The following is an 18,567-nucleotide window of genomic DNA, read 5'->3' on the forward strand; positions in this document are numbered from 1 at the left end:
GTGTGTACAGAAGCCTGGATGAGAATGGAATGTGCAGACATCCGGTTTTGACATGAGACAAAAATATATATGATGGAGCCTCTTCCTTTAACGTAACATAAACTGAGGCCTCCTGTCTGCTTGCAGGAAACAGATTGGAGGCATAGACAAAAAAAGGTGAACAATGACAGGATGTAGGAAATGTATAGAATACGCCTTAAAGTAAAAAACCTGTATAAAAGACTGTCCAGACAAAGACTCTGGAGATTTTCTGCCGATTATCTCTAGACTGCATTATCTCTCTGATAATAAAATCTATTTTTCTGACTTCAAAACCCAAGTGTTCAAGAGTGATTCTTCAGAGAAAGAGCAAGAGCCACCACAATGACAGCAGATTTTTATCAAGAATGTCTCGGTACATTTTTCCATTCATCCTTCCTTCAATTATATGAATTTTGCCAGTGCTACACCATGATGTTTTTGATGTGCAGTCACATTTGACCTCCAAACATGGTGTGTATTATGGCATCCAAAGAGTTTCATTTTTGTCTCATCTGACCATACTATATTCTCCCAGTATTTCACAGGCTTGTTTAAATGTTGTGCAGCAAACTTTAAACCAGCTTCAACATGCTTTTTCTTCAGCAATGGAGTCTTGCGTGGTGAGCATGCATACAGGCCATGGCGGTTGAGTGCATTCATTATTTTACATATTTTCTTTGAAACAATTGTACCTACTAATTCCAGGTCTTTCTGAAGCTCTCCACAAGTGATCCTTAGCTCTTAGAAAACTCGTCTGATATTTTTTTTTTTCACTGCTCTGTCAGAAATCTTGCGAGGAGCACCTGGTCGTGGCCGGTTTATGGCGAAATTATGCTCTTTCCACTTCCGGATTATGGCCCCAACAGTGCTCACTGGAACATTCAGAAGTATAGAAATCTTTTATAGAAAATTTTGCAAAAATAAGGTTGTGAAGGTCTTGAGAGAGCTCTTTGCTTTTACCCATCATGAAATGTTTCTCGTGTGACACGTTGGCCATGAGACACCTTTTTATAAACCATCAGTTGGGACTGAACCAACTAATATTAATTTCCACTGACAAGGGCCATGATTGCTTTCCAATTACTGATAGATTTCGGCTGGTGTCTTGGCTTTCCATGCCGTTTTGCACCTCCCTTTCTTCAAGTTCTATACTTTTTCTCTGTTTCATTCTACTTTATTACACAGAACTTAATTTCGTTTTCTTTGTATGTATGGATTACTTGGGTTGTTACCGACGTCTGGTGAAAATTTCATGTCAACAGCACCTTTAGAAATATATGTACTGAGAAAAATGGTGATGTGTTAATATATTATATAAAGACATTTTAAATTGTAATTACATTTCACAACATGATTGTTTTACTGTATTTTTATTCTTTCAGAAACATTTAAAAAATCTTTTAAATTTTTATTATGCAAATTAAATCAAATTTCTTGTTTTTAATCTTTTAAAAGATTAAGTTGGAGTAAACTTGACCGGTTTTCTTGCAATTTATTACTTTAAGCACTTAGTTTAAATTGCATGTACTGAGAAAAATGGTGATGTGTTAATATATTATATATATACCGACCAGATACAATATGGATTTTTGGCGTTTGTCGTGTTTTGGAACCAAACTCTTCATATACTGTATATAAAAATGTTGCTGAATTTAAAATAAAACCACAGAAATAAAACACTGAAGAAAAAAAAGTCAGAATCAGCTTTTTATTATTAAAAAACTCGCTTCATATTTATTCTTTCATTGATTTCAATCTCTCTGTGTTAGAGGAAGAATACATAGCTGTACAATATTGATATTATACATCAATAAATACTATGTATCATGTATCCATCTCGGAGTAAGAGATGTGTGAGGGGAAATGAAATACCACAGAATTGCTCTCTTAGGAACAGTGACTGTCACTCCGTTTCTGGACTGTTGTTCGGTATTCCCTGTGCTGGAAAAATGAGCTTTTGTAGCATTTTAATCTTCTCTTCCTCAGTTTTAGAGCTGAGCTCAAGGACAGGAACCTAAACACATGAAACATATGAGGAATATTACTGAGAATGCAAAATGGAAAACCAGAGATTAAATGGTTGGTTATATCCCTCTTGTTGTTCATAACACCATAGTATTTCTATGATACATGACTAAAAATAACTATACCAAAAATACTGCCCAAGTATCAGGTTTTGGTGGAATTAGTTAGTGTATATCTGAGGAATTGGGGGGGTTGAGGGGGGGCTTACCAAAACAGGTTTATAACCAAGTTTTTCAAGATGGTGAAGTTTGATAACCAAGCTGGCTCGAGGATGTGTTGTACCAAAGCAAAATGAAGTATGTGGGGCGCAGACCACCGCAATCCTGAAATAAAGGACAGAGAAGAGCTGTTAAATATGTCTGCAAAACTACTTTCTAGCATTCGACATCTAGGTATGCGAGATCAGCATGGGATTCTTCATTTAAACATCACAGCTGTTTTGTGTTGTGTTTTACCTTTGGGCACATTGAGGTGACCCAGAATCCTTTGCACTGACGCCACAGGTTTCTTCTGTTTGATGAGGCAGTGTAATCACACAGTCTAAAGCAAAGACAAGACAACATTTCAAACACATTATGCACACGGTCTACTCCAACATGAAATGCCACAACATATTTAACAGCCATGATGTGACATGTTTCTAAGTGAAACAAATTGTTCAGTGGGAAATGTAGGCAGGGATTTGATTTTATCCATCAGGAGTATGCTAAATAAGGTATATTAGCTTATTAATTTATATGATCATTTTATTATATTAATATTATGCAATTAATATGTGCATTTAAAACCAACTTATTGTTTTATGATTTGTTAGTTATAATATAATTTTACAATTTATTTATAAGTTAAGTATAATTTATTTATCAGCATTTAATTGTTGATCATTCTTATTTGATTCTATTCTATTTTAAAACATTTACCATTTTATTATAAACTATTTTCTTTTTCCATTTTCTTTTGGTTGCTTGTATTTTGTGTCCAGAACTTGTTTACGCTTGTAAAGTATTTTGCATTGCATTTGACATCTTAATGGTGCTAAAACTCTATTTTTTTATTTTTTATTATGCAAAATAGAAGTTCTCATTTTTAACCTTTCGCGTATGAAGTCAGTTTGACTTGGAAATGTTTGCTTGAGATAGATTTTTTCCCATCACTTGTAAAATACTTTAAATTGCATTAGGTTTGTTTGAAAGCTGCTATATAAATACAGTTTGATTGTTTGATTAATATAATACTATTAAATTATGAAGGAGTAATGATGCAGAAAATTCAGCTTTGTCATCTCAGGAATAAATTCCATTTCAAAACATTTTCAAAAAGACATTTTAAATTGTAATTACATTTCACAACATGATTGTTTTACTGTATTTTTATTCTTTCAGAAACATTTAAAAAATCTTTTAAATTTTTATTATGCAAATTAAATCAAATTTCTTGTTTTTAATCTTTTAAAAGATTAAGTTGGAGTAAACTTGACCGGTTTTCTTGCAATTTATTACTTTAAGCACTTAGTTTAAATTGCATTAGATTTGTTTGAAAGGTGTTGAATAAAAAATGTTTGATTAACAATTAAATTAATATAAAAATATTACTTGGTTTGAATCCGACTTCCTTGCTGTGGTTTAATTCATTAATAGCAATATAACACTAAGCTTGAACTTATAATAAAAAGAAACCTGCACAGTAACATGAGGTTCATCTCACCAATGAAATAAATGCTCTGCTCCAGCACACTGTCCTGAACAGCATCATTTCCCACAATGCTCCTGACTGCACTGAGCACTTCCTGGTTGGCTGTGACCGCAGGAGCAGGAACTGAGATGTGCAGGTCTGGGATAGAGGTCAGGGAGGGCGGCAGATGAGGTTTATCCAGTCGCAAACACAGATCCAACGTGTGCAGCCACCTCTGAATCTTATCCGACTGTTTGCCTGCGAGGACACAGGAACTGATCACAGCTGAAGTGTGATGGTTTATGGATGAAGAAAGAGAAAAAGTGGAGATATTAACCTTTCTCTAGTAGCTGGTCCAGAGTGTCCTTCTGTAGCAGTTTCTCCAGTGGGGTTTGGGGGAAGTGCTCCAGCAATCCCAGACAGTGGATGGCTTTCAATAGGTCTGTGGGAGACAGCTTTGGAAGGTAGGACTCCAAGACCATTGTTACACTGGCCAGAAACCTAATTAAAAAGCAGCAAGTGCGAACAGTAAATATTCTGACAAAATATAATTGTAAAATGATGTGCAACATTGCAAAATCTTACCAACCCCAAACTTTTGAATGGCAAGAGTAACTGATTAAGAATCCGAACAGCAGCTTACTGAGTTTTTTTCTCTTTCAGGTCGTGATTGAGGAGCGAAAAGACTTTTAAAACAGAAAGAAGGTCTTTCAGGGTCAGACTTTCGGATTTCTGAATGATTCTCTCTGCAAATGCATCCAACAAGAGCACGGGTCTGAACAAAAGATTCTCAAATGTTACTAGAAAGAGAATCACCTGGAAAACAAAAAAAATAAAATCAATAAAGGACAAAAAACAATCCTGCACAGTTTACTGCACTGAAGCCGATTATGTAATTCATCATAGACCACTAATAATAAACACACCTTTCTGCTCTGACACTGTAATGTTTAAGGCAGGAATGCACCGATATATTCAGGCCAATAATAGCACATTATTTTTATTATGGCCAATAACTGAAATGATGGTTGATAATATGCATCGTTCAAAGGTTTGGGCTTGGTAAGAGTTTTTAAATGCTTTTAGAAAAAGAAGTCTCTTATGCTCACCAAGACTGCATTTATTTAATCAAAAATACAGAAATAAACAGTAATATTGTGAAATATTATTACAATTTAAAATATCAGTTTTCTATTTTAATATATTTTAAAATGTAATTTATTCCTGTGATGCAAAGCTGAATTTTCAGCATCATTACTCCAGTCTTCAGTGTCACATGATCCTTCAGAAATCATTCTAATATGCTGATTTGCTGCTCAAGAAACATTTCTTATTATTAATGCTGAAAACAGTAAGAAACTGTTTTTTTCAGGATCTTTTGTAACATTATAAATATTTTTTGAGTCACTTGAGTGTAATTGCTGAATATAAGTATTAAATTCATAATCAAAATCAATCATACTGACACCAAACATTTGAAGTGTATGCTGATTTATCTATTTAAAAATACTATTACTACTAAATATACTCAAATAAATCAAATATTTCAAGTGAAATTAGGCATTGTTTTTTCATTGTTCCTTTTGCAATAACAATAAAAATCTACTATATTCTATTCAAAGAAAAGTCAATGTGCAAAAAAACATGGGCAATTGTTTGGTACTTTTATAACCTGGCATAGAAAAATTGCAAAAACAAGGTTTAATACTGCATCTTCTAATAAAAATGTGAGTGGTGCTTGACTCACTACCACACAAAATACTGTGCATTCCTCTTTTAACATGAACATGGATCAGTTTAACTGAAGTCTTAGATCAGTAGATATCGCACCTGTTTGTTGGACCACATATCAAATGTGTTGGCCATGTACTCCGAGATGGAGCTGAAGAGGGTGTAGTTCCTGTAGTGAAGCTCATGGCAGGACTTCAGAACCGAAAGAAGTCTATTGAAGGGAAATTCATGCACGTTTTCTGCAGGACGAAATGAGAAGTAATGTGACAGTTACAGGTCTTGATTCACTCCTTCTAACCGTTTACTGTAGTTCTGGGAACATCTGAGAGGATCATGCTCATTCTCACCAGCTATATTCTTGCTGCAGACATCCAGCAGAGGTTTGAAGTTCAGGCCCATGGCAGCCAGGCTGGAGAACATGTACTGGGTGTTGGGTGGACTAAACCCATCTGCCAACGACAGAGCTTTGGTCTGAGGGAGAACAGATAAGCTACAACTTCATTCTGACATCTGTATATGAGGATTTATTTTACAAATGGCAATAAAGTCTTGAAGGGTGTTACAAACTCAGCATCATCATTTCTCCTTTGATAGCTGTATACAAGGGTGACATGTCATGTTTTTTTCCCCCCCCAGTTCAAAATATAAGCAATTGTACTTTGCATAAATAAATAAATATTTAGACATCATGGTCATTGAAAAAATTTAGGAGTAAAATACAACATAATATTGAGAATATAAAGTGAATTACAATACTAAGAATTTAAAATTATATAAAAATAAATTTTAAAAATGTATAAAGCTAATTAAAATGTAAAATTATTAATAAGAATTGTAACAAGAATATATATACAGTCGTTAAAGGGATAGTTCACCCAAAAATGAAAATTAGCCCATTATTTACTCACCCTCAAGTCATCCTAGGCATATATGACTTTCTTCTTTCAGACGAATCCAGTCGGAGTTATATTTAAAAATTGACTTTGATCTTCCAAGCTGTTTAATGGCAGTCAGCGGGTGTTGCAGTGTATCAGTCCAAAAGAAGTGAAATAAAGCACATCCATCCATAATAAAAAGTGCCTCACACGGCTCCGGGAGGTGAAGAAAGGCCTCCTGTAGCGAATCGATGCGTTTTAGTAAGAAAAATAACCATATTCAAAATTTAATCACTTTAATGTAGCTTGCGCCAACATTTGTACACGGAAGCAGCTCTGGGAGGATGACGTAAGATGTCGGTGTTGCGCATGCGCCGGTGAGTCTCGTGAAATCCAACGTTTGTTAACAGGAGCAAAGGAAGCAAAGTTTCCTTACTTTAGCAAAGGAAAACCAGTCTCCTCTTGGCTTATATCGAAATCCTCCGAGATTCTTCTTTACAAATCCTCGATTTGTACTTTTAATTTGTGACTGTTGTTTTGTTTTGATCTCACCGCTGCGCTTCCGTGTTCGTCACTTCTGAGCGGCGCATGCGCAACGCCGACCTCATACGTCATCCGCCCAGAGCTGCTTCCGTGTACAACAATGAGCGAAAGCTAGATTAAATTGATTATTACATTTTAAATATGGTTATTTTTGGACTGATGCACTGCAACACCCGCTGACTGCCATTAAACAACTTGGAAGATCAAAGTCAATTTTTGAATATAACTCCGACTGGATTCGTCTGAAAGAAGAAAGTCATATACGCCTAGGATGCCTTGAGGGTGAGTACTTCATGGGCTAATTTTCATTTTTGGGTGAACTAACCCTTTAAGGAAAATAAGCAATCTCAATGATCATCTGCAATGATGCAAAATATAATTTCTTGTTTTTATCCTTTTGATTTGAGTAAACTAGACCTGGGGATGTTTTTATGAGCTTTAAATAAAGAAAATTAACAGACTCCATCAAATTGTACATTCGATACATTTTAGGTGATATACATAATAAATCAATTGTAATCTAACCGCCAGCTCATTCTTCAGAAGTATCGGAGAGTTTTTTCCCACCGCGCGCATCATGCTCTGCAGAACAAGCACATTCTGGATCTCAGGAATACGATCCTTCAGCAGCAACCTTCCAAAATCCGAACACAAATGAATGAAAACATACACACAGATGTATAATTTCATATTTGAGCTGTAATCATTTTCAAACCTTAAAGCCTCTCTCAGGGCCTGAACGTTCCTACTGTTTTCCATCTCCCTAATACAGGAAGCCAACACCGAAAGAGACCTTATATCAAACTGATTCAGCCGCTCCTGGATGGGGCAAACAGGAAAAAAAACAAGGTCAGTTAAGTAAATACTTCATAAACACATGAACTTAAATACAACAGAAATAAGATACACAGAATAAAAGTAGCAATATTAGCTGTTCTATTAGAAGAAAGAATTACTTGAAACTGCATACTCTTAAAGGGATAGTTCAACCAAAAATTAAAATTCTGTCATTAATTACTCTCATGTCATTCCAAACCTGTAAGACCTTTGTTCGTCTTCGGAACACAAACGAAGATGTTTTTGATGGAATCTGAGAGCGCTCTGACCCTCCATAGACAGCAAGGATTTGGAATGACATGAGGGCGAGTAATTAATGACAAAATTTTCATTTTTGGGTGAACTATCCCTTTAAGAATATACTAAACACAGACACAGAATTGTGAAAATTATGTCCAAATATTTTTTTATCTATTACAGCATCCATAATTGAGATTGAATGTGTGAATTAATGAATATGTGAAGATTGATATTTTCAGCAGAATACAAAGCCTCCAAAGTGATCAGATTCTCAGGACTTCACTCACCTGTATGACACGCAGCAGCGTCTGCACAACACCTGTGTTTTGTGAAACTCCCAGGTTGACGATGGCCAGCAAACTGTAGGCCAGATCTTCGCTCCTCATGCGCCAGGCGTCAGTCACGGTGCGTTCACAGACCTCCTCAAACATCGGGTGCTCAAACATCAGCTGCAGCTCACAGCGCCGCTGCTCGTCCGTCATCCTCTTTGAGCTCTCCCACATGCGCGAGAAGATGCTGCTGAGGTGCTGATGCGACGCTGGGAACCGCTTCAACGTGTCCAGCACATCCGTGGGGCACGAAGAGTTCTGCAAATGTGTGTAGAAAGGAGTCCTTTCTGCTTTATCTGAGAGTTCGCTGGTCTCTGGAGAGGCAGCAGCTCGTTTAATCTGAACATTAAGAACTTCTTCTCCACTCTGACTGTAATACCGGATTTGTTTTAATGCGTGTGCTTGTGTGCTTTTTCTCCCCAGCTGAGATGACATAGCAAAGCCTCTGCTTTTATAACATAAAGACGTCTGTGTCCATATAAAAGAGTCACATTTCCACAGTGGCGTGGATCTCAGAGCACATCTGAGCATGTCCAAACCTGATTTATACATGCTCATGTTATCATCACAAAGCACAGGGTGATTCTCCAAAGCTTCAGACAAAGTTTAACCTGCTGCAACAAATGAAAAAGTAAAATAGAAGCCTCTGTACTTACTACAGTTTGTGTTACTAAGTAAAATCATCATGAAAAAACTAATTCGTTCTTTTGGCTCAATTGTAGTGTATTTTGGCTGAAACTGATCTTACCGTTCACTCGTTTTATGTGCTCTCCGACAGGGTCACAGGTTGGATGCAAGATCTTGATATTTTACTAGAATCAAAAAAACACAGAATTAAATACATATTTGTATGCACTTATCTGTATGCCCTGCTGCAAAGAAAATACATTTCCTTATATATTAACAATCAATGTATTAAATTATTGATAATATACAGAATTGTATATATATATATATATATATATATATATATATATAATAATTAGCAAAAGACATATAATAATTAATACATACATTTACTAATAAAGAGAGCATCCGCTTTGTGTTTATACTGTCCGCATGCCCTTGTACAGAAAACTTGAAGAAATGCGCCACTATAGCTGTATAACCCATGCAGTGTTTACATGTTTGCGGTTAATTATGGCGCAGGCATAAATTTTAATGATCTCGTAAACTTTAATAATCACGATGTAAGGATCTTACCCTTTATTTGCTCTCTTCACGTGTGCTGTGCTAAGCTCTCACTTGAACGCAGCCCTGACAGAAACAGCGAGCGCACGATTACTGCCTCACAATAGTTCCGCTTGTAGTATCCACAATGTTATTTTTAAAAATGCCATAAAAATAGTTAAATAAACACCAGTATAACTTGTTTAATTTATGTAATATGTCAAATTTTATTTTTGGACAATTTATAAAAAAACAGATTCAAAAACGAAATCCGAAATGTTTCCTCTGAGGAGCCTCTTTATGCGGAACACACACTGTTACCTAGCAACTGCCGACGCGCGTGAGAATGTAAGCTGCATTTCAGCAGTTTTTGTCTTTTTTTTTTCTAGCAAAACCCCTACAGTATTCCTACTACTTGTTTCACTTCGGTTTCAGTTTTTTTAATAACCCTTTCTTACTATGTGTCAGTAAGTTGTTGTTATTTTAGCGTGTGTGTTTGGCTCAGTGTTGTTTTTTTAGGATTACTGATAAACTAATGTACGTTAGTTTGATTTGTATTAGTTATCTATTTTACTTTTAGTTACAGTTGTAGTAATGTTGTCATTTTATTCGTTTTTTATTATGTCTATATAGGTTTTTTATTAAGTTTTAGTTGTATTTCATTTGAGTTATTTCAGTACTTCAACATACAAAATGGAAATGAAATAGTATTATTGAATGTATTTATATACATGTATATGTATATGTGTGTATGGTTGTACATGCACATATGTAGCTGTTTGTTAGAATCATTATTATACTCATACCTTTTGTTCTTTTAACCCTTTAACTGTCACCCGTCCCCTCTGTGGGACGCCTACGTTTACTTCACTATATTACAAATAAATCCTAATCTAATCATGACAAACTTTATATCGTTGGAAAGGTCTAAAGCCCCGTTCACACCAAGCACGATAACTATAAAGATAACGATATTAGCGTCCACACTAGTGAACGATATCATGTTTATTCTAAGCGCATGCGCGTCTGCCGCTTTAAATTCTTGAGCTCGTGACAGCAGGATGGATTCTGATTGGCTGTCAGTGTTTTATCTTTCATCAGCTGGAAAAACTCATTTTGAAAGTGATCACAACCTCTCTGTATCGTTATCGTTATAGTTGTGGTGTGAACTATGCTATTCTTTAATATTGAGAACGATTTTTAGAACTATATCGTTATCTTTATAGTTATCGTGCTTGGTGTGAACGGGCCTTAAGACTCCTAAATAGATATTTGACCAATGTTTTTGTTAAAAATGATGTAGGAAAAGTAATAGATTAATTTTTGACAAGAGTGCACCTCAAAAATCTACATCATAACAGGAGTTCTGACCTTTGTCACAAAAAGTCTTCTTCGTTGCCTTTTTCTCGAACACACTTTAGAAATCATCAGAAATGATATATCAGCTGAAAACTTGAAATCTCAAAATTCATCCTTTGAACCCCATTTTAAAATCAGACATTGCATTACCATGAAAATGGTACATCAATACCACGTTACAAAATGTTTTCCTTCATGAATTATACAAATTTACGTTTGGAAAATGTCTCGTCTATGTTCAAAAATGTGAGTGACAGTTAAGGTGTTAATATTTTGAATTGTTTTTAGCTTTATTTTTTTGTTTTCATTTTGTTTACATTTCAGTTGTTGCATGCATTTGTCATTTTTATTTAATTTCTTTTATTTTCTTAAATGTGTATATATATATATAGTATTTATAGAGTTTTAGCTTTTAGTTTGAATTACTTTTTCTTATTTGTAAGTCGCTTTGGATAAAAGCGTCTGCTAAATGACTAAAAGTAAAAGTAAAGTATTTAGATGTGTGTGGTCTATCATGTCAGAGTCAACATCATTTTAATGCTGTAACATTATCTACGTTTGTCAGGAAAGGCTGATTGTCCTTATTATGCAAAGGCTGAGCTTCTGGCTGATGTGCTGCAAAGAAACCTGCCTGATTTTCACATTCACGAGATCTGTGTGCACCCCAATGACTGGGAGGTAAAGAATGAAAAGTTCATGGAGCTCTTTAATGATTTGCACACAGTTCACAAACTTCATGTTCGTTTTATGATTGGTTCATTTATGTATTTTATTCATATTGAAGCATTGTTTCTGTGTAGAAATGGCTGGGAGCATTCATGCTCTCCTATTGTATGTATGGAGAGAGCTGATTGATCGTGGAGCGAAAGGCCTACTGCTCGGAGGCTTCGGTGATTTCCTTGAACATGCTCAGGTTTGCATAGGATACTGAAATGAAACAGGAATCTATTTATCTAAAAGTAATCAAGAAAATGTAAGAGCTTACCTCTGCAGAAAATACAGTATGAATTAGGGGTTTTCTCAATCGCTTTGGCTCATTTTTTTAAACTGTTTTAACCGTGCAATTGTCACAGCTGTTTTGTGGGACAACTCTATTGCATGTCTGAAAAATGTAGTAACCCACCCAGAACATTGAATTCATGCTTTCAAAACCTAGTTATGTCAGTACATTGGCTAATGCCACATATACACTCTTAAAAATAAAGGTGCTTCAAAAGGTTCTTCAAGCGATGCCATAGAAGAACCATTTTTGGTTCCACAAAGAACCATTCAGTCAAAGGTTCTTTAAAGAACCATCTCTTTCTTACCTTTTTGTAATCTGAAGAACCTTCTTTTGCCACAAAGAACCTTTTGTGAAACAGAAAGGTTCTTCAGATGTTAAAGGTTCTTTATGGAACCATTTAGACAAAAAGGTTCTTCTATGGCATCGTGAAGCACCTTTATTTTTAAGAGTGTAGAGCCACACTAGTTATAATGTTTATTTGTTTTGGTACCATGTCAAATAACCCTGGAAATGTTTCTTATATATATATATATATATATATATACACATTGAAATTTTTTTTCTACTTTTTTGTTGACACTGTTTTGTCTAGCGGAGTGCTATTGTGTATTACACTAAATATTAGGGGTTTTAACAGCAGGTAAAAGTTTACTATGAAAAGTCAATATTGTACTACCCAGATTTGTATGTATACAGTACATTATTTACATTTCATGTCATAGATATTTATGAAGTATGCATGTATGTCAGACAGATTTTGACACTGAATGAATCATGTTGCATGTATCACATGATAAATTATTACCGAATTAAGAGAACAAATAACATACAGTAATTAATGCATATACATACGTATATAAATCTAAATAAAACTAGAAAAGAATGCATTTGAAACAGAATCTGTCTACTTGAAGTAATGTAAAAACGGGCATCAAAATGTTATTAAAAAGATTGGGTTTCATTCAGACTCCAAATGTAATCGTCTCATGATTGAGAGACATCAGCGTCCCATTTCAAAGTTCAATTTTCAATAATAAATTCAAATCTTGTGTGAACACGAAACACATTGCCCAGAAATCAGAACTTACTGTTTTAAGAAAAGAAAAAAAATCTAATTTGAGAATTGAGAAAAAAATTTAATAGTTCTCTCTGAGTGCTGTGCAATGAATATGCTATGCAAAGATGTGCCAGGTTTTATTCCAGCTCTAAATTAGTGCAATATATTCATTTAAGACAATTTAAAATTAAACAAAGCCCTTTCATTGTAGCTCATATTGACCTAAACAGCTTCTACTTAAATCAGAACCTGATCAGTGACATTGCCCAGAGACCAATGCAACGTGGGATTTAATGTAGATATTGCATGTGAAGATTATTACTTTTGTCCTCTCCTGCAGGGCTACTATGGCATCACTTCAGATATTAACTCTGATCTGATGCTAAAAATGTCAGTCGAGAATCGACAAACTAAAGAGCTGTGTATAGAGGAGGAAATCCACCGAAACATGTCTCTCAGATCTCTGCACATCTGGATCAGCAGGTGAACATGTTTTATCAGGACCTTTTGTCTCAATATTTTCTTATTGCTACGATGCATGACAAAAACTCTCTTTCAGTGCTTTGAACCCCATCTGCTACAGCCTCATTCCTCAGTTGTTCTCCACGGGGCTGTTTCCAGGTCTCGCCACCTTCAGCCTTCACCTCATGGATGCTGACGGCTCTGAGGAAATGCTACAAGGACTCAAGATGGAAACAGAAGACCTTGGCTTCTGACCATCGGCTACATGAAGTCAATGTCCATTCAGACCAGACACAGGCATTTCAGGAAGCCTACTTCATCATTTTTCTGGATGACCTGCACCCTGTGTGTGAAAGTAATGATGTGCAGGATGACAAGGACCACATGGTGAGCCAGGTGGCAGAACGTTTTTTAGTATCCGTGTAAATATTAATTCTAATATTCAATTGCAATAAAATTATACATTTGAAATTCAGTTCAGTTTGAAACATTTTGAAATGATTCCTAATTATTTATATATATATATATATATATATATATATATATATATATATATATATGTAATCTGCTATTATTATTTTGTATTATATTGTATTTTTATATTTTATATTATTTTTGTTATTTTTATAATTTTATATTATATTTATATTATTTTAATTATTTAGTTATTGATTAAAGTTATTATAATAATAATCATCATTGTATGAATACTTTTAAAAATTATTTTAATCAATTATTTATTTATTTGTTTGTTTGATTGTTTATTTTCCTGTCGTTTGATGTCTATGCTTCAATTTTCTCTTTTTATTATATTTGCAGACATCACTAAATGTCATCATATGGGGAAACATCAGTGGCAGTTTCCATATTGACCTACAGAGGGCGAAGGTTTTCAGATGTGATGGCACAATTTGGGGACCAGATGGTTTTTCTCAGCAAGTCATGGAAATGATTTACTATTGGTAAACATCATTGTGGTGCATGAATCATTTAAACCATATGGCTCTTTCATGCAATTCCATTTATGAATCATTATAAAGGGTATCAGTAAATAAAAAAGGAAATGGCTGCAGACAGATTTGATGAGTTTAGTGCACAAACACCATACCACAATTTCTTCAAAGACCAACAAAGCCACAGCAATATCTACAACAAATAGAATAATGACCATTTTAAAGGCCTGGAATAATGATGCATCTCCAGAGGACGTCTTCTCATTGGGTGTAATTAGTACAGGCAAGGCTATCTGAATCATTCTCAAACATGAAACAAATATGGCTATATATTGTATATTTTATAGTTAATTTATATGATGCGTGAATGAGCATGACTGACCTTTGTAAATCTGCAGGGCAGTTTGGGATTCCAGCAGGTTTGGTGTTTTCTGTGAGCTTCAGGGACGGCTGCTGGTCAGCGCGCTCGGATGTTACTGTGACAGATGAGTTGAGGCCAAAACTTAACGCTTGTGCTGATGAACTTAAAATGGTAAATGGTAAGTACATAAAGTGAAAAAATGTTAAACGATAATGTAACATGATTTTGTCAGAATACAAACTTTTTCAGAACAATCAGAAAACACAGATTGCAGTGGTTAATCAACGATGTTTAATGCATTTATTTGCTTTAGGAGACATTGCTGCTCGAATACTGAAGATGCATGACGGACTTCAATGACTCACTCCTTCAGTAACACAACACATCATTATTCTAATCAGAACACTTTTTAAAGCTATATCTGGGTTAGTTAGCATCTGAATGCTTCAAATGACAAGTGTGTTGTTGACCTTGGCATTTAAAAATGTTCAGCTCAATTCACGAAAGACTGTTAGGCTTCAAAATTTACAGAATGTGGGAATATTGGATGGTAAACACAATTCTTGAAACATATCTTTTGTTAAAATCATCTGCTAAATGCATAAATGTGAACATACATTCTCAGAAAAAAGGTACAAAAGCTGTCACTGGGGCGGTAGATTTTCAAAAGGTACAAGTAAGGTACTAATATGTACCTTTAAAGTTCTTATATCCACTCTTTAGGTATAAATAAGGTACAAATGTGTACCTCTTGAAAAGTTACTGCCCCAGTGACAGCTTTTGTACCTTTTTTTCTGGAAGGTACTTCCAAGTCAAAAATGTTGAAAACCACTGGATTACTTGAATAGATTTTAACTTAATTTTTTGTGTTTTAAGTCTTTACCTGTGCAATATGGAGCCAGATCAGCCTCAAAAATAATACATTTGCAAAACAAGTCAAAAATGTTGAAAACCACTGGATTACTTGAATAGATTTTAACTTAATTTTTTGTGTTTTAAGTCTTTACCTGTGCAATATGGAGCCAGATCAGCCTCAGAAATAATACATTTGCAAAACAAAATTCATAAATGCACAGCACAATTTACATTTACAAAATCCGATTCGTAAATTCAAAACACAATTCATAAATAAAAAAAGCATAAATATTTCCCCAAATGCTCACACAAAAGCATCTTACCTAAATAAATTTAAAATGTTTACACAACTATGTATATATCAAGTTCTTGAATTAATTTCCATCACACATTTATGAATGATGTCATCAGAAAATGCCATCAGATAAAAAAAACGACTTTACTCACTTGTTGAGTGTGGTTTTCATCCTCCATGCTAAATCTCTCCGCTGTGTGTGTTCGAAATCTCTCTTAGGTGGTGATAGCGGTTTTTAATGCCTGATCAAAAGTTACTGCGAACCTGATACTACTGCTATTAATAACAACAACAGAACACATTATGTATATATCGAGTTCTTGAATTAATTTCCATCACACATTTATGAATGATGTCATCAGAAAATGCCATCAGATAAAAAAAACGACTTTACTCACTTGTTGAGTGTGGTTTTCATCCTCCATGCTAAATCTCTCCGCTGTGTGTGTTCGAAATCTCTCTTAGGTGGTGATAGCGGTTTTTAATGCCTGATCAAAAGTTACTGCGAACCTGATACTACTGCTATTAATAACAACAACAGAACACATTACATAATTGTTGTTATTAAATGAAATATCTGGACATTTAACACTTATTTAATAACATTACAGACTGAATAAACAGGGTATGTGCAACTTTGGTGTATAAGACAGCAGGCTAACCGGGTAGCTGTATTTTGTGCGAGCGATATAAATCATAATGTGATTTTGTAGAAATTGTAATCAGGTAAGATGCTTTTGTGTGAGCATTTGGGGAAATATTTATGCTTTTTTTTAATTTATGAATTGTGTTTTGAATTTACTAATCGGATTTTGTCAATGTAAATTGTCCTGTGCATTTATGAATTTTGTTTTGCAAATGTATTATTTTTGAGGCTGATCTGGCTCCATAGTGCAAACCTTGCCGCTACCCACTGGAAGAAAAAAAAATCGGTAGAAAAGGTACTGGTAATTTTCTAAATTTTAGTTCAGATATTTCCATTAATACTAAAATACAACATGATACAATGCGTACTTCAAAATAAGGAGAAAAAGCTGAAAAGTTCTTCATATTGGATCCTACTTTACAGTCTTTCTTGTTTTTGATGCCAGGGCATTGCTGTGCTGTTTCTAATGTGTTCTGAGAGTTTTAGTGTGTTGCTATGGGGTTGCTAGGGTCACCTAGGTGGTCGCCCAAGTAAAATGGACCCAGAAATCTGAATCTTCTAAATGCAGCTTGAAAGCACCTTCCTTAAAAAGCATCTGGCAAGAACACTTAAATTGCCATTTTTACGGTGGCCGAGAAGTGCAAAACAAATCACAATTCTGAAAACAAAATAACAAATTACAAACGCAAGTCTAAAAAACTAAATAACAAGTCAGAAAACACAACGATAAATCCGAAAACAAATTAACAAGTCAGAAAACACAATGACAAATCAGACAAACCGGAAGAGCTAGGTATAGGTTGAGACCGCGCCATTGGTTTGGGATTACTCACCGCTGACTGGACGAGACATCTGTCAATCAACGTATACAGGAAGAACCAGCCGAAGAACAGCAGAGTCCTGGTAGAAAGTTCGGAGATGGTATTAAAGTAGCTCAGTTTAAATGTATTGTATGAATTGCCCTTACTATGAAAAAAAAGTTAAAAGTTTAAAGTTATTAAAAGTGGCTGTATATCATCAGCTCCAGTGGTGCAGATGGATAAGTGTGTGTCATTGGCTTTTTGACGCGATCGACCCAGGTTCGATCCCACCTTTTGCCAAACTTTTTTTTCCTCCCTTTTCAAAACCCATAGTAAGGAAAATTCATACAATACATTTAAACTGAGCTACTTTAATACCATCTCCGAACTTTCTACCAGGACTCTGCTGTTCTTCGGCTGGTTCTTCCTGTATAAGTTGATTGACAGATGTCTCGTCCAGTCAGCGCTGAGCAATCCCAAACCAATGGCGCGGTCTCAACCTATACCTACCTCTTCCGGTTTGTCTGATTTGTCGTTGTGTTTTCTGACTTATTTTGTTTTCGAATTTGTCATTGTGTTTTCTGACTTGTTATAATGTTTTCTGGATTGTTGTTGTGCTTTCTGAATTGTTATTTTGTTTTTTAGACTTGCATTTGCGTTTGTAATTTTGTTTTCAGAATTGTGATTTGTTTTGCACTTCTCGGCCACCGTACATTTTCCATTAATATCATAGACCTCTGTAATGTTTCCATCCTCAAGAGATTTATCGCCTCCACTTATCGAGATTACAGTCACCTCTGACTATAAGCAGTGCGACCATCTGCCTTCGCTTCTGCTGCCAGCTCACCACAGGCCTTCACACACTGGCTGTCGATATGGTAGCTGACCTCACTAGGCCTTCGGCATGCCTGGCTTTCTCTCGCGCGGTTCTCTGAGCAGTCAGCAGATATTTAATGCAAAACATAAGAAATCTGTAGTCTACATCATCCTGTTTCTTCCCCAAGTGTCCACCGATTCTGAACGCGGTAAAGAACCCTTGTTAATTTGCAAATTGGATCCCGGTAAAATAGCGTTAATATGGTTGCGGTTATCTTTGTAGTTACCATTCTGGCCTTAAAGGAATAGTTCACCCAAAAGTTAAAGTTTGCTGTAAATGTACTCTCCCTCAGGCCATCCAAGATGTTGAGTTTGTTTATTCATGGGAGCAGATTTGGAGAAATGTAGCATTTTACATCACTTGTTCACCAATAGATCCTCTGCAGTGAATGGGTGCCGTCAGAATGAGAGTCCAAACAGCTGATAAAAACATCACAATAATCCACACCACTCCAGTC

General features: G+C 35.2%; 1 protein-coding gene and 1 pseudogene across 4 annotated transcripts; one reads left to right on the forward strand and one right to left on the reverse strand.

The window, feature by feature from the left end:
- Window positions 1-1,739: 1,739 nt before the first annotated feature.
- Window positions 1,740-9,548, reverse strand: LOC107556283 (FAST kinase domain-containing protein 2-like). 4 transcript variants are annotated; one of them, XM_016239352.1, is made up of 13 exons: window positions 9,476-9,548; window positions 9,021-9,084; window positions 8,231-8,883; window positions 7,582-7,685; window positions 7,392-7,500; window positions 5,796-5,919; window positions 5,548-5,687; window positions 4,361-4,533; window positions 4,055-4,218; window positions 3,751-3,975; window positions 2,502-2,586; window positions 2,255-2,369; window positions 1,740-2,035 (listed from the first exon to the last, which is right to left on the reverse strand). In XM_016239352.1, exons 3-13 carry the CDS (start codon window positions 8,828-8,830, stop codon window positions 1,925-1,927), a joined length of 1,950 nt encoding a protein of 649 aa, XP_016094838.1. In that variant the 5' UTR covers window positions 8,831-8,883; window positions 9,021-9,084; window positions 9,476-9,548; the 3' UTR covers window positions 1,740-1,924. The 4 variants fall into 4 exon arrangements, with proteins under 4 accessions (XP_016094838.1, XP_016094836.1, XP_016094839.1 ...); XM_016239350.1 differs by having other exon boundaries at window positions 8,231-8,886; XM_016239353.1 differs by lacking the exon at window positions 9,476-9,548 and adding an exon at window positions 9,287-9,461.
- A 1,722-nt stretch (window positions 9,549-11,270) lies between these two features.
- Window positions 11,271-14,997, forward strand: LOC107556269 (putative malate dehydrogenase 1B; annotated as a pseudogene).
- The last annotated feature ends 3,570 nt before the right edge of the window (window positions 14,998-18,567 follow it).

This window comes from Sinocyclocheilus grahami, unplaced genomic scaffold (genome assembly GCF_001515645.1).
Source record: "Sinocyclocheilus grahami isolate Dianchi unplaced genomic scaffold, SAMN03320097.WGS_v1.1 scaffold563.1, whole genome shotgun sequence".
NCBI lineage: Eukaryota > Metazoa > Chordata > Actinopteri > Cypriniformes > Cyprinidae > Sinocyclocheilus > Sinocyclocheilus grahami.